Source organism: Cutaneotrichosporon cavernicola, assembly GCF_030864355.1.
Source record: "Cutaneotrichosporon cavernicola HIS019 DNA, chromosome: 5".
Classification (NCBI taxonomy): domain Eukaryota; kingdom Fungi; phylum Basidiomycota; class Tremellomycetes; order Trichosporonales; family Trichosporonaceae; genus Cutaneotrichosporon; species Cutaneotrichosporon cavernicola.
The window spans coordinates 1,391,618-1,414,326 of record NC_083397.1 but is presented as its reverse complement, the minus strand read 5'-3'; the positions used below and the strand labels follow the sequence as shown (position 1 = coordinate 1,414,326).

At 58.4% G+C, this 22,709-nt stretch overlaps 9 protein-coding genes across 9 annotated transcripts; 4 read left to right on the top strand and 5 right to left on the bottom strand.

The window, feature by feature from the left end:
- Positions 1 to 39: 39 nt before the first annotated feature.
- ATG26 (uncharacterized protein) lies at positions 40 to 4,670 on the bottom strand (the record flags this gene model as incomplete). Its single annotated transcript, XM_060601746.1, has 10 exons — positions 40 to 1,440; positions 1,473 to 1,580; positions 1,615 to 2,079; positions 2,115 to 2,218; positions 2,256 to 3,009; positions 3,047 to 3,316; positions 3,355 to 3,539; positions 3,573 to 4,094; positions 4,128 to 4,251; positions 4,284 to 4,670. The coding sequence occupies 10 exons, from the start codon at positions 4,668 to 4,670 to the stop codon at positions 40 to 42; spliced, it is 4,320 nt and encodes a 1,439-aa protein (XP_060458209.1).
- A 565-nt stretch (positions 4,671 to 5,235) lies between these two features.
- On the top strand, positions 5,236 to 8,452 carry CcaverHIS019_0505710 (uncharacterized protein; the record flags this gene model as incomplete). Its single annotated transcript, XM_060601745.1, has 16 exons — positions 5,236 to 5,331; positions 5,364 to 5,557; positions 5,592 to 5,659; positions 5,694 to 5,785; positions 5,823 to 5,963; positions 5,999 to 6,013; positions 6,047 to 6,070; positions 6,105 to 6,446; positions 6,479 to 6,689; positions 6,722 to 6,762; positions 6,796 to 6,820; positions 6,855 to 6,979; positions 7,017 to 7,139; positions 7,171 to 8,123; positions 8,181 to 8,257; positions 8,295 to 8,452. The coding sequence occupies 16 exons, from the start codon at positions 5,236 to 5,238 to the stop codon at positions 8,450 to 8,452; spliced, it is 2,685 nt and encodes an 894-aa protein (XP_060458208.1).
- A 47-nt stretch (positions 8,453 to 8,499) lies between these two features.
- Positions 8,500 to 9,269, bottom strand: POP5 (uncharacterized protein; the record flags this gene model as incomplete). The annotated part of the gene is made up of 3 exons (XM_060601743.1): positions 8,500 to 8,588; positions 8,645 to 8,866; positions 8,981 to 9,269. 3 exons carry the CDS (start codon positions 9,267 to 9,269, stop codon positions 8,500 to 8,502), a joined length of 600 nt encoding a protein of 199 aa, XP_060458207.1.
- A 239-nt stretch (positions 9,270 to 9,508) lies between these two features.
- Positions 9,509 to 11,527, top strand: CcaverHIS019_0505690 (uncharacterized protein; the record flags this gene model as incomplete). The annotated part of the gene is made up of 6 exons (XM_060601742.1): positions 9,509 to 9,650; positions 9,682 to 9,712; positions 9,745 to 9,901; positions 9,967 to 10,428; positions 10,460 to 11,191; positions 11,276 to 11,527. The coding sequence occupies 6 exons, from the start codon at positions 9,509 to 9,511 to the stop codon at positions 11,525 to 11,527; spliced, it is 1,776 nt and encodes a 591-aa protein (XP_060458206.1).
- A 156-nt stretch (positions 11,528 to 11,683) lies between these two features.
- CcaverHIS019_0505680 (uncharacterized protein) lies at positions 11,684 to 13,262 on the bottom strand (the record flags this gene model as incomplete). The annotated part of the gene is made up of 2 exons (XM_060601741.1): positions 11,684 to 12,906; positions 13,232 to 13,262. 2 exons carry the CDS (start codon positions 13,260 to 13,262, stop codon positions 11,684 to 11,686), a joined length of 1,254 nt encoding a protein of 417 aa, XP_060458205.1.
- An 847-nt stretch (positions 13,263 to 14,109) lies between these two features.
- CcaverHIS019_0505670 (uncharacterized protein) lies at positions 14,110 to 14,622 on the top strand (the record flags this gene model as incomplete). The annotated part of the gene is made up of 2 exons (XM_060601740.1): positions 14,110 to 14,257; positions 14,369 to 14,622. The coding sequence occupies 2 exons, from the start codon at positions 14,110 to 14,112 to the stop codon at positions 14,620 to 14,622; spliced, it is 402 nt and encodes a 133-aa protein (XP_060458204.1).
- A 130-nt stretch (positions 14,623 to 14,752) lies between these two features.
- RDH54 (uncharacterized protein) lies at positions 14,753 to 18,767 on the bottom strand (the record flags this gene model as incomplete). The annotated part of the gene is made up of 28 exons (XM_060601739.1): positions 14,753 to 15,229; positions 15,272 to 15,292; positions 15,329 to 15,483; positions 15,515 to 15,580; positions 15,615 to 15,687; positions 15,729 to 15,801; positions 15,844 to 15,885; positions 15,920 to 15,952; positions 15,989 to 16,256; positions 16,294 to 16,405; positions 16,441 to 16,475; positions 16,511 to 16,636; positions 16,669 to 16,741; positions 16,778 to 16,998; positions 17,031 to 17,155; positions 17,191 to 17,204; positions 17,239 to 17,283; positions 17,317 to 17,380; positions 17,415 to 17,483; positions 17,527 to 17,557; positions 17,593 to 17,710; positions 17,746 to 17,824; positions 17,865 to 18,305; positions 18,341 to 18,442; positions 18,477 to 18,549; positions 18,581 to 18,584; positions 18,672 to 18,693; positions 18,730 to 18,767. The coding sequence occupies 28 exons, from the start codon at positions 18,765 to 18,767 to the stop codon at positions 14,753 to 14,755; spliced, it is 3,000 nt and encodes a 999-aa protein (XP_060458203.1).
- A 473-nt stretch (positions 18,768 to 19,240) lies between these two features.
- On the top strand, positions 19,241 to 19,952 carry TAF11 (uncharacterized protein; the record flags this gene model as incomplete). The annotated part of the gene is made up of 3 exons (XM_060601738.1): positions 19,241 to 19,512; positions 19,564 to 19,651; positions 19,683 to 19,952. The coding sequence occupies 3 exons, from the start codon at positions 19,241 to 19,243 to the stop codon at positions 19,950 to 19,952; spliced, it is 630 nt and encodes a 209-aa protein (XP_060458202.1).
- A 72-nt stretch (positions 19,953 to 20,024) lies between these two features.
- Positions 20,025 to 22,427, bottom strand: CcaverHIS019_0505640 (uncharacterized protein; the record flags this gene model as incomplete). Its single annotated transcript, XM_060601737.1, has 6 exons — positions 20,025 to 21,795; positions 21,835 to 21,877; positions 21,913 to 22,007; positions 22,043 to 22,058; positions 22,126 to 22,137; positions 22,199 to 22,427. 6 exons carry the CDS (start codon positions 22,425 to 22,427, stop codon positions 20,025 to 20,027), a joined length of 2,166 nt encoding a protein of 721 aa, XP_060458201.1.
- Between the last annotated feature and the right edge of the window lie 282 nt (positions 22,428 to 22,709).

The following is a 22,709-nucleotide window of genomic DNA, read 5'->3' as shown; positions in this document are numbered from 1 at the left end:
GCAACAAGGGTGGGATACAGATGGGGGAAGGGAAGGGGTCTACTTGCGCGTCTCGGCGCGGTTGATCGCCGAGCTGATGTGGCCGACGAGACTGCCGAGAACGGGAACGCGGTGGTGGTGTTCGTCCGAGTCGCTGTGACTCGCCCCGCCGTCACTGACGACGCTCCAGCTCCCGTCGGAGCGCATGCCCTCGGTGCTGCGGGTGCGCGAGTGCGAGTGAGTGAGGATGTCGCCGAGGCTCGACGTGCGAGAGTGCGTGTGGCTGCCTGAGCGGGAGGGGGTGTGTGAGCTGTCCTGCCGCGATGGCGTACGCGACAGCGTGAGCGGGAGCCCAGCCCGGATTGAGTAAGGGTCCTCCTCATGAGGGATAAGGGAACGCGCGTACTCGAGGTCCCGGTAGATCGCTTCGATGGCGCGCTGGACGCCATCCTCAGCGCGAATGGTCTGTCCAACGATCTTGGCTTTAGCGATCTGCCGCTCGTTCGTCGTGGCTTCGACAAGCGCTCTCGCGAGTCCCTCATATGTGAGCTGTCTCAGGCCTGTGCCGACACCGAGGGACTCGACACGCTCAGCCCAGAAGAACTGGTCGCCGAAAAAGGGCTTGATGATCGTGGGGATGCCTGCACGCAATGACGCGGCCGTCGTGCCCGCGCCGCCGTGGTGGCATGCGGCGTCGATGCGTGGGAATAACCAGGAGTGGTCGATTGCGTCAACGGAGAAGATCTCTGGTGGAAGCTCGACGCCGTCCGCGCCATCTGCTATCGAATCGCCCACCTCGGAATGGTTGGTCTTACCCCGGCTCCCACGGTCCGACCATCCCTTGCTCAGGATCGCGCATACGCCAGAGTCCATAACACCCTGCACGACGCAGCGCGTCATCTCCTGCGGGTCCGAGACAACGATTGAGCCAAAGCCAATGTACACGACCTTCTTGCCTCTCGCGTGCGCATTCTCGATAAAGTCCACGATTCCATCCGGCGGTGTCCAGTCCTTCTTGCCGTCTGCATTGTCCAAGAACCAGTAGCCGCAAACGTGTATCCACTCGGTCCAGTCCATCGGAGGTGGGACCACTGAAGGTGAGAAGTTGTATAAGAATGGCACTTTATCCTGTGCCATCTTGTCAAAGGTCGTCGCGTCAATCTTGAGCACGTTCTTGCGCCAATGATTGACCTGTCCCGCAATTGCACGCCAGAAGACGTTGTCGAACATGACGTACGTCATGTAGTTGTAGCTCCCGCCACGCTTGTGCTCTGGCACAGCAAACGCCTGCGGGTACGCCCGCGTGCGCGTCCACGGCATCGTAAACGCGCGGTAGTACGGGATGCGCAGTGCGTCGGCAATGTGGATGCCTGCCATGGCGCTGGGAGACTCAATGAGAAGGTCAGCGCCTTGGCACGCCAGCCACGACTCGTTCAAGAGCTCGTCTAACCAGCCACGGAACTACTGTCAGCTCATTCTTACCCCTAACCTACCATCTGCAGGCCCTCCTTGAGGAACGAGATAGTGAACATGCCGTTGTCGACGCATAGCTCCATGAGCTTGGCCGGGTCGCCGCCTACAGGTGCGAATCCAATGCCATGCTACCGTCAGCACCGCCATTTCTCTACAACTCACTCCCTCCACCCAGGCCTGGTACTCAGCGTGAGTCGCGATGCGGCACGTATGCCCTTCGGCCTGCAGCCCCTTGCACAGTGCAATGTACGGCTGCACGTCGCCGCGGCTTCCGATGGTAAGGCACACAATGGTCATCGGCTCGGGCTTGAACTGTAAAAACGAGCTGGTGGCCGAATCGAACATAGAGCCGATCGCTGCGTCAGCCTGCACGCTGCCGCCCATATCGTCAGTGAGAGCGGCAGTCTCGCCGAGCGTGGTCTCGATCGCCTTGATCGCCTGACCGGCTTCGCGGACGTCGTCCATCCGCTCCTCGAGCAGCGTCATAAGCTCGTCGCGTCTATCCGCAGAGTGGAACTCGAGGAACAGCTCTTCATACCCCTTGATGATGACGATGAGGGCATGGTGGCCGAAGCGGAACGCCTTCTGCGCCTTCATGCCGTACAGCTGGCGGATGGGAACGATCATCTGCTGTCAGTTCATCCTCGGATCCCACCGCTCACCTTGGTCTTGCTGAGGAGCCCAGACGATCTGAAGCAGAAGTAGTTCGTGGATACGAAGAATCGGCCAGACACCGGCAGGACGCGGTATAGGCTTCCCGACATGTCTGCGTTAGTCCCCACGAAATTTAACATGCCACTCACGGTCAAGGAGGATCTCCTTCTCCGGCAACGCAAAGGTTTTGCGGAACTGTTTGGCGACTGAGTCCTCCTGTGTGGGAAGGGATAGCTCAGTGGCCGTGCTCATGAGTCTAGGGATCGAGTGTCTCGTTCGCGAGCGAGCCGGCTCGCTGTCACTTTCGTCCGTGCTCTCGAAGGCATACCCCTCAACGACCTCCGTCACTGATCCCCTGCGGGTGACTCTCCGCCTGGGTGGGGGAAGCCGAGATCCCGGAGACGGGCCGAACAGTTGCGCGGATCCGCGGCGGATCCAGTCCGTCGCTGCCCAGCCAGACGGGGTGGACACCATGCCTGGCGGGGTTGGTCCTGACGGCCGCGGAGGATATCCCTTGATACGCGGCTTTGCTTCATCGTCCTCGCTCATCTCCGAGTTGGGCTCGCTGTGGTTCACAACCGATTCCGTACCTGACTGAGGTAGGTCGAGAACCGTCGGAGGAGCTATTGGGACACGATCGTGATCTGCGTCCCTCTTATCACTGGCAAACTTGGGGATGTGAATTGGTAGTGCCGAGCTCAGATTCGTCAAGCTGAACCTCGAGCGCGAGTCGCGCTTCTGGTCGGTCGGCTTCGGACGTGGCGCAGCAGGTGGCGGCAATTCCGAAACAGGGCGCTCGCGCAGGAGCGTCTGAAGGAGGTCGTAGGCGTAGTCGTTGTCTGGGAAAGAGGCGAAAAAGTAGCTGTCGAGCGACATAGCGTCCTCGCTATCAACCACCTTGATCTGCCTGTCAGCCCGCGGTCTGTCCTTCCGAACTGACCTCGATAGTCTCGGCAAACTCGAGCGTGGGGCTTCTCTCTACTTCGTACACAGCCTCCCACGGAATGATGAGTTTGACGCCTTGCCCTTCGTTCTGCAGCTTGACGATAGACTTCTGGATGACGCGCACCCACTCTTGGGCATTGGCTGGCGTGTCCGACTGGAAGTTGTAGTGGCGCTCGGGGAGTCTAACCTTAAAGCGCGTCTCGTCCACGAGATCGCAGTTGAGTGCATATTGCAGCGACACATTGCCCTTGGGAAAGTATGGGTCCTGCGGTCAGGTTCATCACACGAACTTCAACAACTCACGTTCGGACTATCGTACCAGGACAAGACATCATTCCTAAGGGTTACCCAGAATCTGGTGCTCATCTTGGTCCGGCTGGCCTTCTTCCACAACGGACCGCTCTTGATCGTCTTGTCGTTCTCCGTTTGACTGACCTTGGCGAAGAAGCAGATGTGCCGTCGCGTGAGGTACATGTAGCCCTGTAGCACTGCCGTAAGTGTGGAGCAAGAGGAGGACTTACTCTCAGTGCGGAGCAACCAGCAGTGCATCTCCTCGATAAGCTCCTCCTGGTCTGCGAGCCCAAACACGCTCTGGAGCATCTGCGGAGTGCTCTCGCTCTCGACTGCAAGGTGGCCTCGCTCTGGCCTCCCGATCGCGGATCCCTCGATCTCCTCCACTGGTTCAGACACTTCGGCAGTGCCAGTTGCGATCTCCCTCAACGTCTCGGTACATGTTATGCGCCCTGGTCCCAGCAGGTCCTCACGTGCCAACTCAGGGCTCGCTGGTGCGTGCTGGTACTTGAGTTCGGTTATGCTCGGTGCGCGTGCCCGCCGCGAGATCACATTCTCCTTGTATGGAAATGTAAGCTTGTGGTGCCGCGACTCGGGACTGTCTGGTGGGCTGCGGGCGCTCCTAAGAGGACTGTGGTTATCCCTGGGTGGGCTACGCGATGTGGCTGGCTGAGATCTTGTGCTGTACAGCTCGCCCTCAGTTGCGGGTGCCATGGGGCGGAGCGTCAGCAGCGATGAGTGCATGCGCGAGACTTGGATCAGTTCACCAACATTGAATAGCTCACTCTTCGGCCGATGCGGTGGGAGGCTCTTCGTCTCAACCTCCTCATCAGACGATATAGACGACTCGTCCGCCTCCAGAGGTAGGGCTGAAAGAGCCGAGATGAGCGCGGACGTGCCCATACGGATCTTGCGTCAGATGGCACGAGATCTTATCTCACTGAACCCATCTCAGATAACTTCTGGTCGTGCACGGCCTCATCCATTCTCGGTGCGCGCCGATATTCCCTCGGCCTCGCAGTACCTTGCCGTTCGGGCAGAGGAGCGAAGCGGGGGAAGAACGTGCCGCGAGTCCGGGGGATAGGTGTTAGGTTTGGGTCGGCGAGCGGCCCCTTTGGCGTCGGAGAGCGTTCAGCCACTTCAGGTTCGCTCATGAACGGCGACTCGAGCATCACTGGTGGTGCCGGGTCGGGTGCTGTTATGGGTGGCGGGGATGGTGACACTGCTGAGACTGTTGTTTCGCTCGTTTCGAGTAACATCTCTGGTGGCGCGGTCGTGGATTGTGGTGCCTCCACTGGAGGTTTCTGTTCGATCTCTCCGGGGTCCATGTTTATGGACGTCTCAAGAGTGAGTCGGGTGCGATGGTTGAAACGCGCGGAACAGAGAGAAGCGGTGCGTACCTATTTGAACTGCGCCTGTCGGGCAAAGAGTGTAGCTTAGTATGCTGTTCGCCACGATCTATGTGACGCGGGGATCCTGGCTTTGGCGATAGATGCAAGACAGATGATAAGGGATGAAGTGATGGTGCGATTGCAAGAGGTGAGTACGAGTGAGTGGCGGGTTGGTTATCGGGATCTAGGAGTTGTTCAAGCCGAGTGCCAGGAGTCGTAAGTTCAACATTCGTCATCAACCTGAAGACTCACACAATGACAAACTGGGTGGCGATTCCGCCTTTCAAGCCCAAACGCGTCTTATTAAGGTTCATTAGAAACTCGGTTCTGTTTCTATTAGTCGACACGTGACTGTCTTCGTTTGTTGACTCACCTCCCAATCTGCTTAATTCATCTCACTCTTGCCCAGATATCCCACACTCGATCCTCTCTCCCTTGCTTGATACTGTATCCCGTGGAACAGCGACTTTCTTCAGTACCAATTTCTTGAGTCTCGGCACAAATGGTGGCCAACGGCGAACCGTCAAACCTGACAGCCTTCCCGTTGCCACCAGCCACACCCCTTCCTTCCACCTACCCTTGCCAGCTTGGGTCCCAAGTACCTCTCCGACTAGAATAAGCTGACACTAGCACGAGCGTAACAACTTCCGTCCTCGCGAATTCAAGCGCATTCCATCCGCGGCGGAGAGCCAAGCCGCTCTCCGTCGCACTCTCCAGAAGTACTGGGGCCACAGCGACTTCCGAGGCCCCCAACTCGACATCTGCCTACATGCCCTGCGGGGTTGCGACGTGCTCGTTGTCGCGCCGACCGGACTCGGCAAGTCGTGAGTTAGATGCTTCTGACGAAGCTGACACCAGGGTGTGTTTTCAGGTGCCAGCTGTTACTATCGAATATGGGATCACCATCGTTGTGTCCCCTCTCCTTGGTCAATTTATGAGAGATAGAGCTAACCTGAACAGCCCTCATGAGGGACCAGGTCTCGAGCATGCGGCTGAAGGGCATCCAGGCGTTCCAGCTCAGCGAGAAGACTGACCCAGCAGATGTCCAGGAGGTAAGTTAGGGGTATGGTGGGAAGCTGAACGACTCAGATCAAGAGGCAGCTGCGGCTTGGACACCCGCAGCTACGTCTTCTATATGTCACGCCAGAGACGCTCTTTAGCCCCAAGTACACGTCTGACTTTGACATTGCGTACCGTCAGAAGCAGATTGTGCGGCTGGTTGTTGACGAGGTAAGTTCCCAAACGTCTCGTGAGCTGACATGCAGGCCCACGTGATTGACGTACGGCTTTAAGCAAGCAATTGCTAACAGTAGGAATGGGGTTCGACATTTCGTCCAGTGAGTATAGTCCTCTTTCTCTATTGACGTTCAGACTTATCGCAAGCTCGGCGAGTTTCGGCTGCGTTATCCGGGCGTCCCCATCACAGCGCTCACCGCGTCCGCCACCAGTGACGTGCGGAGTGACCTGCTAACAATCCTGAACATGCCGAAGACGTCAGACCAGGGCCTCGCACAGTGGGTCGAGCCCTTTAACCGGAAGAACCTCTTCTACGAGGTGCGGCACATGAGCGGCTGGGACCGGCAGGGTGATACGATCGACGACCTTACCAAGTTCATCAGGTCGTTCTCTCGCGAGGCTGAAGGTATAAACACGCGACACAATCTCAACGCGCAGAGCATCTCCGGACTTGTGTACTGCCGTTCCGTTACCAATGTGAGCCGCTCAGCCGTGAGGAGCTCATCAAGTGCCATGTCGTCGCCGACGCGCTCAGTGCCGCTGGCATCTCGGCCCTCCCTTTCCACGCTAAACTGTCCACGTACAAGCGTAATGTGGCTCTTGACGATTGGAAAGAAGGTCGGGTTGAGTGTATTGTCGCCACCATCGCGTTTGGGATGGGCGTGGACCAGCCCCATGTTCGCTATGTCGTACATTACGATATGCCGAAGTCTTTCGAGGGTGATCCATCTGGTAGACGGCTCTGACAGCAGGGTACTACCAAGAGACAGGACGCGCAGGGCGAGATGGACACGTAGGTGACATCTACAGCAGTGCTAACGACTAGATGTCCCGCTGCATCCTTTACTACGGTGCGCTACACAAAGTCTCTGACTCTAACACCAGCCCGCGAGGACGCCAAGTATTTGCGGGGCTTGATCACAAAGGAGGCCGAGAGCGCAAGAAAGAATGGGCTTGGTCACGCAACGTTGGAACGGGCCAAGCTGCGCATGCTCAACAGCTTCAAGGCGGTAGGCGAGTTTTGAGGGCCCTGGCTGACCACCGCAGCTGCAACATTATGCTGAGTCCATATCTCAATGCCGACACATAGCCATCGGCCGCTTCTTCGGTGAAGACATCAAGGAGGTGACGCAACAGGTCAAGCAAAAGTACTGCGATGGCATGTGTGATGTGAGTGGACCAGAGTCGGAGCTGACAGCAGGTGTGCTCCAACCGCGCCGGCGTGTATCACCGCGCCATGGCACTCAACGAGGACTGCGAAGTCGCATCGCCAGTCATCCAGCCCCCTCCATTGGAGTCATCACCACGGTACCTGGCTCAGAGCGGGCATCCTGGTAACTCACTTGCCATGTTCCACGCCTCTTCCTCGTTGGCGCCAACTAGCAGAGCCATGAATCTTTCGCCGATTCAAGATATCTCGTCTGCCGAGGACCCAGACTTCGATGATGACTTCACAAAGCAGTGGCTAGCAGAGAACGACCGTCCCACGCCACTGAGAACGCCAGCGTCCCGGTCTTCATTTCAAGCACGAAACCCCTTGGCGACACCCGTGCCAAGCCGCTTCGCTACCGTTTCGCCGGGAGTTGGAGCCTCCGCCTTCCCCCGGGCGCTCTTCACAACGCCGCAAACACAAGTGCTCAGGGCACATCGATTACAGACGATGGACCAGGTTGTTGATGAAGGAGTAACAGGCGCAGTTGTCGTCCTCGGGGACGAGCCAACCCCCGAATATGCTCAGCAGAAGCGCAAGGCGCGCGACGATGCGTTCAAGGGCGTCACACCGGCGAGGGAGGGAGGGCCGTTGTCATTCTACAACGGCGGCGTGCCTCGGAAGCGGACAAAGGCGGCGTCGGATTTTAAGACACCGTTCCTCGACCCGTCCGCGCCAATGCCGCCGCTCCCACCTCCGGCACGTCGAGCCCAAGAGGCATTATTCCTCCCAGGTCCTTCGCAGTTCAGCCAGTTGGACGAGTCTGACAACACCGCTCCTCCCGCGCCGGTGCGTGAGGCCAGTCGTGGTACTGTGCCAGATGGTGCAGGGCGCCAGGCGGCGATCCAGAAGCTCCGCGAAGCACTGCGGTTGAGCTTCGAGAGCGGTGCTTTGGCAGAGGAGGTGCTCAAGCACTGGGGGAGGACCGAGGTTGGAGATAGGCGGTTAGTGCTTCGTTCCCATCCTTTCGTTCCCATTTCTCTAGGCCCCGCTGATACCAGTCTGCAACTGTTGAAGAAAGTAGCGCGTGAGTTAGAATTAGATATCGCCAAGATGGGCCGACAAGAAGAACCATACAGTGAGTCTAGCTAGTCATTGCGTATAGCTGACACCAGACGACATTGTCGACGAGACTTGTGCCGCACTCAAGCTCGTGCGCGACACTCGCGGTGTCCGCCTGGTCACCAGCGGCCGTCTCGTCGCAACGCAGGACACCCGCGTCGAGCGCCTGCGCCACGTAGAGCAGTGTATGCGGAGTGTGAAGGTCAGGTAATGGGGGAACAGACGTTGTTGTACACTGTTGAAATCATATGCATACAACTATTCCGGTGCCTCCATACGTACCAACTCGTCGCGCTCGACCACCCATCGCTTCTCGAGCGCCTCCTTGTCCGCCTCGCCTTTACTGCCTGGTGTCAGCTGGCCTACGCCAAAGTCAGCTACCACAACCTCAAACCCAACTGACCTTCCTTCAGCAAAGCTGCGACAGCAGCCGCGGTCACACGGCGGTGGTGTACGATTGCAGCTGCTTGGAGCTTCTTGATCGTCCCGCTGACCGCCAAGACGCGCGGAAGAACAGCGACGCCTCCAACCGTGGTGAGGAGAGTGATTGCCGCCCAGAGAAGGCGGTAGTGCGGACGCGCGACGCGGAGGAGTGTGAGTGTGGTGAGGGAAGAGTGATAGGTCACTGGAGTCAGCTGTTTTCCACGCGCAGCAGGTAGCTTGGACATCTTCGCCTTCAAGAGGTAGCTACAGTCCGCCGTCTCCGTGTTGCCCCACACCATGCCGCTTTCGCGCTCACCCTTGAAACTACTCGACACCCGGCCCCACCCCTCGTCTCCAAATACGTTCTGGCACATGGCCCTAACGGCCTTGTAGATTGCGCTGGCGCCCTCATCTCCTAACAGCGGTTTGGTTGGATTGAGCGGTAACACGAAGGGAAGGGAAGGTATGCGCGCCAACTCCTCCTCGCCCTCCCACTCTTCGCCCTCCACTTCTTCGGGGCTGGGAAGATTGACGGAAGGAAGGGGTGAGAGGGAATCGGGATCGAGGAACTCGACAAGGAGATGGCGATACTTGAAGCGGACCATTGGTTATTAGTGTGGGATGCAAAGGATGTAAGGCCCCGTACGAGTTGGGTGGGTTCACAACATTCTCACGGACAAGCTTGAATCTCCGCCCAAGTCTTTCCACGTGGTGTTTAGGAGGATAGGCCCATTATCAGATAACCGTTTGACCCGGTCCTCCTGCGTCTGCGTAGTCATCTCATCTATTCATGGTCGGGAGACATCGCAACTTGTCCACATCCTCTGGATCCTCTCCATTCACCATGGGACGTACACTACCACCATCACCACCAGCAGAACACACAGACTCGGAGAACGAGTACGAGAGCGACGAGGAGGAGGTCGGGAACACGTGGCTCGTCTTCCTCGGCCTCGCCCTCGCCGCGTACATCTACTCTCTAGACGGTACGCCAAGATACGAGTGGGCTGACGAAAGGCATGACGACGTACCAGTACCTGTCATTTGCGTGAGTCCAAACGTCGCCACTGCTGATGCCAGAACATCCGCCGTCCACCACCACTCGTCGGCCGGCACGATCGGGACGGTTCAAGCCATCATCATTGCCGTTGGCAAGCCATTCATGGCCAAGGTCGCCGACGTGTGCGGGCGTGGAGAGGCATTCCTCGTCGTCGCCACCCTCTATCTCGTCGGATACGTGCGTTGCTTCTCCCTTCTATTTCTCCGCTTCTCCATCCCAACTTTGGAGTTGGCTGACATCAGCTCACTATGGCTTCTGCATACGGCATATCCACCATTGCGGTCGGTAACATCTTCTACGCCTTCGGATACACAGGCCTTCAGATGCTCCTCCAGATCGTCATTGCAGATATGACATCCCTGCGATGGCGCGGTCTCGTCGGAGGGCTAGTAAGCGCCCCCTTCCTCATCAACATCTTCGTGAGCGCCGAGATCGCCAGCCGCGTACTTCCAGATTGGCGCAGGGGATACGTCCAGTTTGCGCTAGTCGTTCCCATCATGTTGGCACCGCTCATCGTTGCCCTCCTATCTCAGGACAAGTCCAAGCACAACCGCAACCACCGATTTGGGCTATCCAGCCTCCGCGACGCAGCGGCCGATATGGACTTTGTTGGCCTCATTCTCGTGGCTGCTAGTCTAGCACTCATCCTCGTGCCCCTGGGTATCGTTCCCGCACCCGATAATAACTGGGACCACGGCACTCTGGTATGTTCCACCCCATATTTGGCTGATTTAGATCGCAATGGGCGTCCTTGGGGTTGTGCTATTCGTCGTTTTCCTCATCTACGAATGGCGAGTTCCGGCGCACCCAGTCTTTCCAATGCGCTGGTTAAACCGCACCCCGATTCTCAGCGCTTGCCTTATCGGTTTCTTCGACTTCACCTCGTTCTATCTCCAATACACGTACCTCTACTCATTCATTCTGGTTACCAAGGACTGGGGACTCAAGATGGTCGCCTACTTTGTCTACACGCACGCATTCAGCATCACCGTCTTTGGGATTGTGGCCGGTGCGATCATGTACGCAACCAGGCGGTTCAAGTGGATGCTCTTCGCGGGTCTACTTGTCCGTCTCCTCGGTGTTGGGATCATGCTTCGCGCCCGCAGCGCCGAGGGCACGACATTCGAGCTCGTCGTCTGTCAGGTCCTCCAGGGCCTTGGTGGGGGATTCGCGGGCATTGCCACACAAGTCGGCGCCCAAGCTGCCGTAGGGAGCGCCGATATCGCTACCGTCACTGCTATGACTCTCCTGTTGTCCGAGGTGGGCAATAGCGTCGGGTCGGCAGCGGCAACCAGTATCTGGAACACTTACATGCCCTCCGACCTCGCGGAACATGTGCCCACCACCAACCAAACACTGCTGGACGAGTTGTTTGGCAGTATCACCGATATCGTCGAGTATCCAATTGACAATCCCATCCGCCTCGGCGCTATCGAGGCGTACCGTTCCGTCATGCACCGGCTAGTGGTGAGTTCTAGTGTGGCTTTCCAGCTGTTGCGTCTGCTGTAGCTGTTCACCGTCCACCATCGCACCACACTCACTGACATTCAGACCTGGGCCATCGCCGTCGCCGTCATTCCACCCATCGTCTGCCTCTTCCTGACCAAGGACGTGCGGCTATCCAACACCCGTGCGGTCGCTGGCCTCGACGAGGAGCCGGTCACCCCAGTTCGCCGCATCCGACGCCAGTCGAGCCGCATGTCGAGAATCGTAAGCAGGCGCAACCTGCACATTAACGGAACCGCCACCCCCGACGAGCTCGAGCACCTCGTCCCTCGCACCCCCACACCCGAATACGTCTAGACCCAAGACGACACTACTCTTGTACGAGTTGTAGACTAGCACCGTTGTATCCATTGCATTCACAGGCACATGTACGCGCACCCTTGATTATACCAGTCATTTGATCTTGCAGGTTCCCTCCCAAGGGGTATATGGCTATTCGCTTCGGGTGGTTCGTTAGGCCTTCTGTTCCGGAGTCACGTGCTTGTCGTTGAACGCAAGGTCCTCGAGGCGCTGCTCGAGGCCCTTACCGAGGCCCTCGCGCTGCCACTCGCCCTCCAGAATGCTGCCACCGAGCGGGCGGAGCATGTCGGGCACCACAGGTCCAGAGAGGCAGCTGGGACTCGCGGCCATGACGGGCGAGCGCGACGGCACGCTTGGCGACACGGTGCCCGGGAGGTGGTCAGGAGCGTGGTTGCCAGTGGTAATGTCGTCAAGAGACGTGACAGCGGTCGGGACGCTGAGTAACAGGTCGTTGTACGAGATGAAGCTGACGCGGCGCTTCTCCTTTGTCGGCGTCAGGTGCGACGGGAGGGCAGTTGGCATGGGAGTCAAAGCGCCGCTCGTGCTCTCGCTTCTGATGGCGGTTGCGCCCGTAGAGTCCTCGTCCGTAAATGCCCATCCGCCCGGCAGCTGGGGCCCCGTCGAGAGATGCCGCAATGGCGCGGGACGGTGCTTGCCGTGGTACATCTGGGTGGGCGAGTCGGGCATGCTCTGCAGGGTGTCAACGGCGGTCGGCGAGGTCGTCGGGCTCTTCGACTGAATGTGGGGTGCGAGAGCGGCCGCGATCAGCGAGAGAGGGGGAGCGTGCGGCGGGTGCGGGCTCGATTCGGGGGAGGGCGACCGGCTTGCGCTGAGCGGCATAGACGCGACGCGCGAGCGCAGCGCCGGCGAGAGACTGGCCGAGCCAGAGCGCGCGGCGCCCGTCGTGGACGCAGGCGCTTCGATCTCGAGCTCGCCAATGCTATCGGGCCCAGACGCAGTGAGCGCCTCGACCGCGTCGTCGAGCACGGCGGGGACCGTGTGCTCGAGCGTCGAGCCGTGCGGGTGGTGGAACACGCGGCTTCCCTTGTGGCCGAGCGTGCTGAGGCTCTGGGCAGCAGGCATCTCAATGTCACGCTCAAAGATCGCGCTTCCGCTCGAGTGGATGCTGCTTGGCGAGCTGGGCCGCGAGAGGTGCACAGACCCATGCTTGCTTATTGACCCCTGTCCGGATGCGTTACGGGGCTTGGGCGCGAGCAGCGGGGGAGGGCTGCCGGACTCGGCACGCGGACGCGTGGGCGAGTTGGCGCGACTGCTGTATGGCGACTTTGCGCGGCCAGGAGTTCTAGACACGCGCCGCGTGCCCTCTGGCTCGCGGGGGTCTGCCGCAGGCGGGGGCGGCGGGAGATCAACAGGCGCTAGGGTAAGCGGGTGAAGGTGCGGGAAGGGGTGCCAAGGTGGAGCCAGAAGGAACTGATAGCAAGGCGCGAGGTATGAGTTCGCGCGCGAACGAGGTGCGCACTTCGGGGATGGAGACGGGGAGCGCGCAGCTAGAGAGGGGGACGGAGGTTGTGGACGGGCATAACGTGCGCCGCTGGAGGCCGTGGGAAGCATGCTCGAGACGAAAAGGAACAGGGTGGAGAAGCAGAATCAAGCGCGCTGCAACTCTGTAGGTGTATGGTAGGAGACGGGTTCTAGAGGCCTGCGCGCGGCCTGGATTCGGCACGAGTGGAGGAGACGTACCCAGCTTGGCACCGGGCGGAATTATGGTCATCTTGTCGTGTTTGGTTATCGGAAGGATGGTAAGCGTCAAGTGGTCCAAGACGGGAGTCTAAGACCAAGACGAGTGGCGATATAAGTTAGGTTAGGTTGAGTTGTCGTTGCGGTTGCAGTCGCGTGTGAGGGTGACGAGACAAACGGTACGTTGGATAGTGGATGTGTTCGTTCGTCGTTTAACGATAGGATGTTTGGAGTTTGTGGTCGTTGAGAACGAATGGGATGGAGAAAGAAGCGAGGAGAGTGGACGAGAAGCGAACAAGCAAGGGCTTTCTTGGGCTTGGTAATGATAGAGGCGAGACACTGGTGGCTGGCGACGCGGGTCACGAGGCCGGTGGCGGATGAAGAAGGACGGACCTTGGCGCGCCAATTCAGCCAGATCTGACACAAGCGGTCCTCTTGGCTGACGATACTGGTGCCGAGCTTTAAGGCTGTGGTGGATGAGTGTTTGTGTTGAAGTGGAATGTCGACGTCGCCGAGGGTACCAGTGACAATGTGTTCACCGTCGGTTTAGTCCACCCTGGCGGGTCCTTGGGGGTCTTTGGGGGGTCCTTGGGCAATGGGTGGAATGGTCAACCTTGCCCTGACGCGTGGGTGGCGAACGGGAGCATTTGTTCTTGGACGGAGAGAACCCAATCTCCGCTCCTGCTGGACTTTTGTCCCGACTCCGGCCTCAACTGGCGTCTCGCGACAACACCTGCTCACCGTTCACCGTTCACTATTCACTGTTCCGCTCCGTCACCGCCTCCGTGCCGGACGTCCCCCGAACCGACAACCCCGCCCGCGATATTTCTCACCACGTACCCCTTGATCTCCGCTGTTATCCCCCCCACAACCTACCTGCCATGTCCCACAGCCTCTTCGGAATCGTCACCAAGACTGGCGCGATGAGCAAGACCGTCACCGTCTCGGTGCCCCGGTACTTTGAGCACGCAAAGCTGCTCAAGCGTATCCACAAGGAGACCAAGATGCTCGTGCACGACGAGAACGAGAGTAAGTGCCAAGTTTGGGATCAGTGGGGAGTCTGCAAATGTCGCTTTCTTGACCTCCACTTGGTTCCATTCCCTTCAAGACACACAGTCACACAGCTAGCGCTCACATCAGCCGCCCTTCTCGGCGACGTCGTCGTCATTCGTCACGGCAAGTCCTTCTCCAAGCGCAAGAGCTTCTTTATCCAGTCGCTCGACAACCGCCCAGACTACCCAGGACTCCCCGAAAAGTCGGTCTATGTCGGCCTCGCTACCAAGAACGCTAAAAACCTCATCGAGGCGCAGAAGGCAAAGGCTAAGAGGAAAGAGGCCGATGAGGCAGCCAAGCTCGCAAAGGTCGACGAGCTCATCAAGAAGGCGCGGTTGTAGGTAGCATCAGCATGGCATTCACCATTTTCTCTACAATCATCGACCTTCATGAGGGCTCACTACTGATGGGATGTGTGCATGTGTACAGTGCTGTGGGCGATGCTGACTCTATGCTAATGCTACATTCTCGCTAAATGCGTGCGCTAGACTCCTTCTCAAACACATACAGGATGCGCCCGACGCCTCCGTCCGCCGCGATCATGTGGAGGTTGTGCTTCTTGACGCGGTCGATGCCCATGTCGATAGGGGCCTTGGCGCGGCTGGCCCGAGGCCGCATCTTCCGGCGTGCCGGCACGCGCATGGCCTCCTCGTCACTGTCATCCACGCCACTGCCGTCACTCTCGAGGGAGGGCGATGTCGCCGGCGATTCAACAGATGGAGAGGTGACCCGACTGCTACTGCTGCTGTCTGCCGCGCGAAGCTTCTTGATGGGCCGCTCATCCTTCATGGCCCTCTTCGTGGCCTTGGCTTCGTCTGTCTTCTGCGCATCGCGGAGCAAGTTATACAGCAGGTCGTCCTTGATCCCGCCAACTGACGCGCTATCAAACGCGTCAACGTGTGCCCACTCCTTGAGCGCGGCAAGCTTGTCCGCTTGTGCCTTTGTGGCCTGTTGTCAGTTAATGGTTAAGAAGCAATGATTGAAACTGACCTTCCGAACCATCTTGGCAGTCTGTGAGGAGTTAGTGTTGACAGGACAACTACCCACCGGCTCAGGATCGAATTGCGAGGCGCTGACAAAGCCCGCCTGGGCATCCTCTTCCGAGCTGCTGTCGCCGTCATCGGCCTCCGGCGTATCAGGCTCTTCGGACCCCTTCAGCTTCACTCCGCCCCTGCCACCGCAGTCACAACCAAGGAGGTCGTCTGACGTCAGCTTCGTCTCAATTCCACTCACGAGTTCCACAGCCGTCTGTTTGGGGACTGACAGTGAAGATGTCGCGCAGCTCCTCAAACGAGAAAGCTGCGTGTTAGCTAGACATTGCCGAATAGCTTACAATCCTTGGCAGTCTTCCCGCCGCTGCTGTCACCCAGCATCTGGTCAGAGAGCCCCATCTTCGTGATCTGCCGCTGTACATGTTAGAGAGCGGAAGTGGTTTAGGTTGGCCTACCTGATAGATCTTCTCGTCAATCGTATTCACCGTCAGCAGGCGATAGATGAACACCGGCTTCTTCTGGCCGTCACTGCGGTCAGCTTAAAAGTACCTCATTCTGCAGCTGACGCACCGGTGGATACGAGCCATAGCTTGGAGGTCGGTCGATGGGTTCCTGGCATGTTAGCGATAGAATGCACGCAACTCACCAGTCGCTGTCAAAGAGAACCAAACGCGATGCTCTGAGGTGTCAGCATTCCCAACGACAGTACACTCACCCAATGAGGTTCAAGCCCACACCACCCGCCTTGGCGCTGAGGAGGAAGACCATACTGTCCTGGACGGAGCCGCGATTAAATCGGTCGACCAGCTCCTGGCGCTGTTTCTGTGGCGTGCTTCCATCCAGGCGGAGGAAGTCGTACCGATGCCGAATGCACAGGTCCTGGATGAGGTTGAGTGTTGTCGTCCAGCTCGAGACGACCACGATCTTCTCAGTGCGTGCGTACGCAACCGAGCTGAGGATGTTTTCGAGAACAGTCAGCTTGCCTGTGGTGTTAGTCAACGCGGTTCATATCGTACTAACCGCTGATGGTCGCGTCGACCGTTCTGGTCTTTGGAGGGATGACAGATAGAGCAGACTGCACTAAGTCGAGCGCATCCTCATCGCGACTTCCATCCTCCTTCTTGCGGAGGAGCTGACTGTCAGCAAGGGAGGCACGCGTAAACAAACCGTTGGAGAGTTTGCCACTTTACGAAGCAGGTCGACTGGCGGGTCAGTTGCGTCCGCACACACCACTTACTTGTTGCAAGGCTCTGTGTGCTGCTCATACCGCGAAGCATGGCCGTCACATCGCGTGACCCTCCCAAAAGACGGCGGAAGACCTCCAACTGCAGCGTTGAGGGGGCAACGAAGAGGACATATTCGGCTGGGGTCAAAAGTGTTCGCTGGTCGACCCACACTTAGGAGGGAGGAAGTTGGTCAGCACTTCTGAGGTGCGACGCAGCACGAATTCGAGCGAGAGCTCTTTGAGCTGGGAGTCAGGTAACTTTACGGAGCATAACCTCACCTGCTCGCTGCGGTCCAGGCCGACGTCGGCATCCTTCCTATTGCAGTTAGGAGTGCGCGCCTTGAGGATCGGCTTCTCGAACTGTCGCGAGAACGCGGAGTAAGTTCCAAAGACCCCCGGGCAAGCGAAATCAGCCAGGTAATCAGCAGCTGGAACTTCATGGACACGTACCATTGCCCAATATTCGCCTAGATCGTTTTGGACCGGTGTACCCGTCAGGACTGGAGTGAGTGACGGCCGTTTGAGGGCTTACGGATACGACGCGTGCAGGAGAGCTCATCAAACATCTTGGTAGTCTTGTTGTCCTTGGACTTGAGGCGGTGTCCCTCATCACAGACAATTAGGCCGATGGGAGGCTGGCAGTACTTGATCTTCTTGCTGTCATGTCAGTGGGAGCAAGCGAGCAAGCGTACATGTACTTGCGAAGCTAGCTGTCAGCTACAAACGGCAATGGAGCTCACCTTCTCGTAACCGATGATCATGACGTGCAAGTTGGGATTGGTGGGCTACTGGTCAGCGATGCAAACCTGTGAGCTTACGAAGGCAGCAGTCCGCATATCCTCCTTGTCGCCAACGGCGACGACAGTGATGTCTCCGCGAGCCCTTCTCGTCAGCAGGACATTGAGCTTAGGCACACCATTTCTTGAACTCCTGGGCCCAGTTGTTGACGAGAGACACTGGGCAGACGACGAGGGCTTTCCCAATCCTGCACATCAGTACAGGAGCCAAGGCGGCCAATGATTACTCACACTTTCGACTCATTAGACCAGGGCGACTGTTCTACCCCATCAGTCTCCTTACTCTGGGTGACTCACTGAGAAGGGTGTGGATAAGCGCAATTGTCTGCAGCGTCTTGCCAAGGCCCATCTCGTCCGCGAGGATACACCCTGTTCCGTTGGCTCCCGTCATCCCCATAACGCAGCGGTACATGAACTGCGTGAGCTGGTCCAAGCGTTGTCTTAGCTCACCGAGACACCTTCACGCTGGTGGTCGCGCAGCTTCTCCCTAATAGCAGGGTCAACAACAACGTCGTTGATAGTCACGCCCCTGTAGTCAGCGCGGGTGAAGTACCGAGCTTGGTACCCACATGCGCTTCGCCTCCGACTCCGGTGGGCGGGGTAGGACAAGCGCGCCGGGAGCTCTTGGATCATGCAGAGCGCCGCCCCACGCCTCGCGCTGCTTGTTGTTCCTGTCACCGATGAAGATCTTCTTCGCAGGGTTTGCAGGCTGGCCATAGAACGACTGCGCCGACTGTGGCGGTGCTGTGTCCGCTGCCGCGGCGAAGTGGGAAGAAGGTGTGGCTGAGGAAGGTGTTCTGGCCGCTCGTGAGGGACCTGCTGTTGGCGTGACGGGAGTGAAGGGGCGATTTAGGGGGTTCGCTCGTGCTGCCACCGGGGTCGGGCCCCGTCCGTTGACCATGAGTGCCTTGAACGGCTTCGGTGTACCGCCAGGCCGGGAGGTCGGATTCGCCGACGAGTTGAGCGGCGCATTCATGGGGTTGTTGAGACAGCATGTTGCGCGGTTGAACCTGGTGTCAGCTGGCAGCAACAACTTGCTGCTCACTCATCGTAAGACACGGCCCGGTCAACCTCGCAATCCATCTGGCCGATCCGCATCTCGGATCCGGGGCCTGGGAGACCACCGATGAGCGATGTTGTTGCCATGCTGGAGTGAGCTGAGCCGGGATAACTGAGCTCACTGCTTGCCCTCCTCGGAGATCATGGTCACCCGGCTCCCCTCGACTTTGATGAACGCATCGCCGTCCCATGTTTCTGAGTGAGCGAGGCGAGGAAGGCGACTCACTGTGCTGTAAGGGGGGAGTGCAGGGGAAGGAAGAGGAAAGAGAGGAAGAGAGAGAGTATCAGTACCTATATCACCCCTTCGAGCAACATACCTTCTTCTGCTGTGGCTTGCGCCTGCTGTCAGCTCAATCCAGTGTCGGAGTAGCTCACCATTGAACCATAAAATAGTGAGCGTCCCCAGTCCCCATATTAGCAGAGTATACTATACGTCCTCCGCGCCCTGCCTCAGCCGTCACCCTATTACTGGGCCGCAGAGGAGCGCGGGAAAGCTTGGCTAAACCTGGACCGAGGGGTCGGGCCGGTTGGGTAGGGGGAAGATGTTGGGCTGGGGGACGTTGGGTTGGGGAGAGTGGTTTGGGCATATCGTAGTCGGAATCGTCGTCGCAGGAATTGAGCGCTCTATCCTCATTCCCATTCTCATTCTCATTCTCATTCGCCTCATTCGCGTCGACTGTAGCGAAGATGTCGTCTAGTTCTTCCTTTGTGACGCCGGCCATGGCGAGTGGATGGAGATGAGAGTGGAGGCAACATTACGACGCGTCGAAAACAAGTCGCGTCACCTAGCAACGTACTTTCCCACGGTCGATTCTTGTTGGGTGGCGACTGGTTGTTCCCACACTAAACCCCAACACTCAAACACACCTCATCTCATCCATCAACCATGGCCCTCGCGCTTCCTTCCGGCTCGGCCATTCCGGTCAAGAGTCCGCGAAAGGAGAAGAAACGCAAGAGGCCGAAGAAGGATAAGAAGGATGATAAGGACAAGGATCTGGACAGCGACGCCGAGCTCGAAGTCTCGGCTGAAGATCTGGTCGCTGCTGGGGAGACGGCGCGGAGGGAGGACGACGCTGAGGAGGATGAGGATGAGGATATTGCCGGACAGGTGGCCGTGGATGTCAAGCAGGCTGCTAAGCGGCGGCGTGACGAGACGTTGTGAGTAGGCTGGATGCAAGCAAGAGCAGGAAGGACTTGGCTTACACTCAGACTTCTGCGCGGCGTACTTGACGAGGAGCAGGGCCGGCGTTTCGATGCTTTCCGCGGGACTGTCATCCCGCGAGCGGCTGTCAATAAGGTAAGCCCGTGGTAGAGTTGGCTGACACCAGCTCAATCGCGATATGTACGACCAGCATGTGCCGAAGAACATCCAACCCGTGCTGGCCGGCTTGCTCAAGATCTTCGTTGCGGACGTCGTCGAGATCGCGCGCGAGATCCAGCCGCACACTGCGCATCCAACCGGCCCTTTGCAGCCGTATCACCTCCAGATGGCGCGGGTGCGGCTGCAGGAACAGGGCCTGTTGAGCGCACCGAGTGGGATTGGCGCCCAGCGCTCGTCGACGGGTCTGCGGGCGCGCAAGCCGCTGTTCCGGCGCTAACCGAGCGATGCCTTAGATTGTACTTGTACGATGTACTACTGTATCCATGCTGCTTGCTACGCTACAGGTTGTCTAGTCCATTGTGCCTACAAAGTTTGAGCTGTCTGCCAGATTGAACAGGTTCTCAATGTCGGTGAGGATGCGCAAAAAGTCCCACAGATATCCCTGTGCACGCGCTGCGCGTTGCGACGAACGCATGAGCTGCGGGATGTCACTCGGATCAGGCGGTTCACTTTGCAGTGCGTCGAGCAGCGTGCTAGCGACGTAGCGCACTTTTGCGACGAGTGAGACCGTGTTGATGGCAATAACCTCGAGTGGGATCTTGGAGAGAATAACGAGCAAGTCGCTGACAATCGTGTCCTTCTCCGTCTCGGTGAATACGGGTCGGCGGGTGGGCAGGCTAAACGTACCGCTGCCCGGTGGCTCGTCCTGCGCGAGCTCCTTGTCATGCAGCGCAGCCAGATCCTCCGAATACTGGAGGATGATGTAACGGACCATCTGTTGGGTGACGTAGATGTTGGCCTGCTGGACGAGGAACGTGTCCTTGCTTGCGTGGCGAGCACGGCCAGGATCGCGAAGAAGTTGGCTAATGTCGGCGTTGACGTGTGCGTCCCACCGCTCCTCGACGCGCTGCATTCTTGCGCTTGGGGAACCCCCCATGTCCAAGCGCAGCGCTTCTGGACTGTTGTCCATGAGCGTCAGGACTTGGTGAAGAATCGTGTCAATCTCGTTGATGCGCATCTGCAACATCAGGCCCTGGGGAGGTTTGACGCGGTCGTGCTTCCGCTTGTCCAGCACTTGCCCGAGGAGGCGGAACAGCTTGGAGATATAATAGAACCCCGCGAGCAAGGGCGTCTCGCCCTCGGGCTGTTCGAGATAGGCCTGTTCAGTGAGGTATTCGTCGTCCAGAGGCGAAGGGAGGGTGACGTCGCCACAGTCTATCTCATGGAATATTGAGATCCGCATATCCAAGGCGGCAAGCGTCTTGTCCGCGCCGTACTGGAGCCAGAAGATGCGCTTGCGCAGCTCCCGCTCGATGGGATTGAGGTCCTTGTAGCCTGCTTCCTCATGTAACCGCAGCTTCAACGAGAGCAGGAAGTTTGCGCCATTGTTGATCGAGTTGGGCATCTTGTTTGGGAGGTGGTTGTGCGCGACTGTGTGGAGGTAATAGATGATGCAGCGAGTGACGGTAAGGTTGGTGAACTCGCGGTCGAGGTACTGCTTGACGAGAGCGTTCGCGTCTTCAAAGAGCACCAGCGTGTCTTCCTTTGGCATGCCGACAATCAGGCGCGGCATCTGCATGAGTGTCGTCTCCACGATCGCAAAGACTAGCGCGACAAACTCCTCCTGGTCCGGCTGCTCCTCGCGGCGCGCGTCTAGGTCGCGCATAAATGACGGCTTGTGGACGCATGGGATGAGGCAGTAGATGTAGTCGAAATACACGTCGATGATGCCGTACAGGATGTGCCGTGGTAGAACCGCGTCGATGGGGTTGACAGCCGGTGTGGCCTGTGGATCTCGAAGAGGTTGTGGTGGATTCCGCGCTGGGTACAGTGCGCGATCGTCTGGCGAGTCCAACGGTGATAGGAAGCTAGGTGACAGCGAGTACCCGTTGCCTCGTCCTGTGAGGAGGAGGTCGCGTTGATCTTGGGCTGTGAACCCACGCCCCAGACTAGCCCAGTCGTCTCCGTCGCGTCTCCCAACGCGCAGTGCGTCCTGGCTCGCGAGTGTTCCCGGCCCTGGACCTGCCAACATCTCGTCTTCCCGTCGCCCATTTCCGTACGTTGGCGAGTACATGGGCCGTTCGTCCTTGTGGTTGAGCGCCTGCATGCGCTTGAGGTACCTAAAATCAGCAAGTCAGCCCCGCCACACTCTCGCGCACATGTTGGGCGGTCCCCGCTTCTTGGGCTTGTACTCGAACGTGCCTGCAGTCAGCCAAGTCGGTCGTGAACTAGCTCACAAGCCATGCCCAGCTGGCGGCAGTGGGTGCACACATCCTTTGTCGGCGCGTGGCTGACACCTGCGGAGCCGGGTGGTGGCCTGTCACATTTGACCCTGGCTGTCAGCGCATGCATCGATACGCAACTCACTTGCGTGCACGACATGCTAACGGCGCATCAGTATTTATATTGTCAAGGTGTGGCGCCTGTGGGCCGCTGAATGAGTGACATACCGTCGCAAGATTCTGGCGTCAGTCATGTCCACATTCGGGTGCTCGTGCCGGTCATGGATTCCGTATAACTCACGAGTCTGGCGCGTCTTCTTGGGCTTCTTGCCCTCGCTATCGCCCTCGTGGCCTTTGACGCGCTTCCTGGGCATTATGGGAGATCCAGATGCCTTGGAGCCGATGGAGGTGTAGCTGGGGGACGCTGGCGGCTGACCCTCGGCTGGGGAAACATAATGATCGAGCCGCTCGGCTACACTGCCGAGGTGTTGGAGGGCGTTCTCGACGATGGCGTCGTCCTCTGTCGCCATTGTGAAGTGGTCGGAGGGGATTGGATAATGGTGATGGTGAGAGAGGAGAGATGGGGACGAATGAATAGGAGTAGTAAGAGAGGATGAGGATGGGGAGGAAGGTGAATGTTGTCTTGGGCATAGGTGGACTGGAACAGTGGAGGTGTTAGGTACTGCCGACCGAACCCTCCCTCCCCATTCTCCCTTCTCCCCTCTCCCCTCCCCCCCCGCACCACCCCGCAATTCAATGTAGTCATGAATCGGAGTAATCCCAACAATCCCGCCTCTGTATCTGTCTTGTTG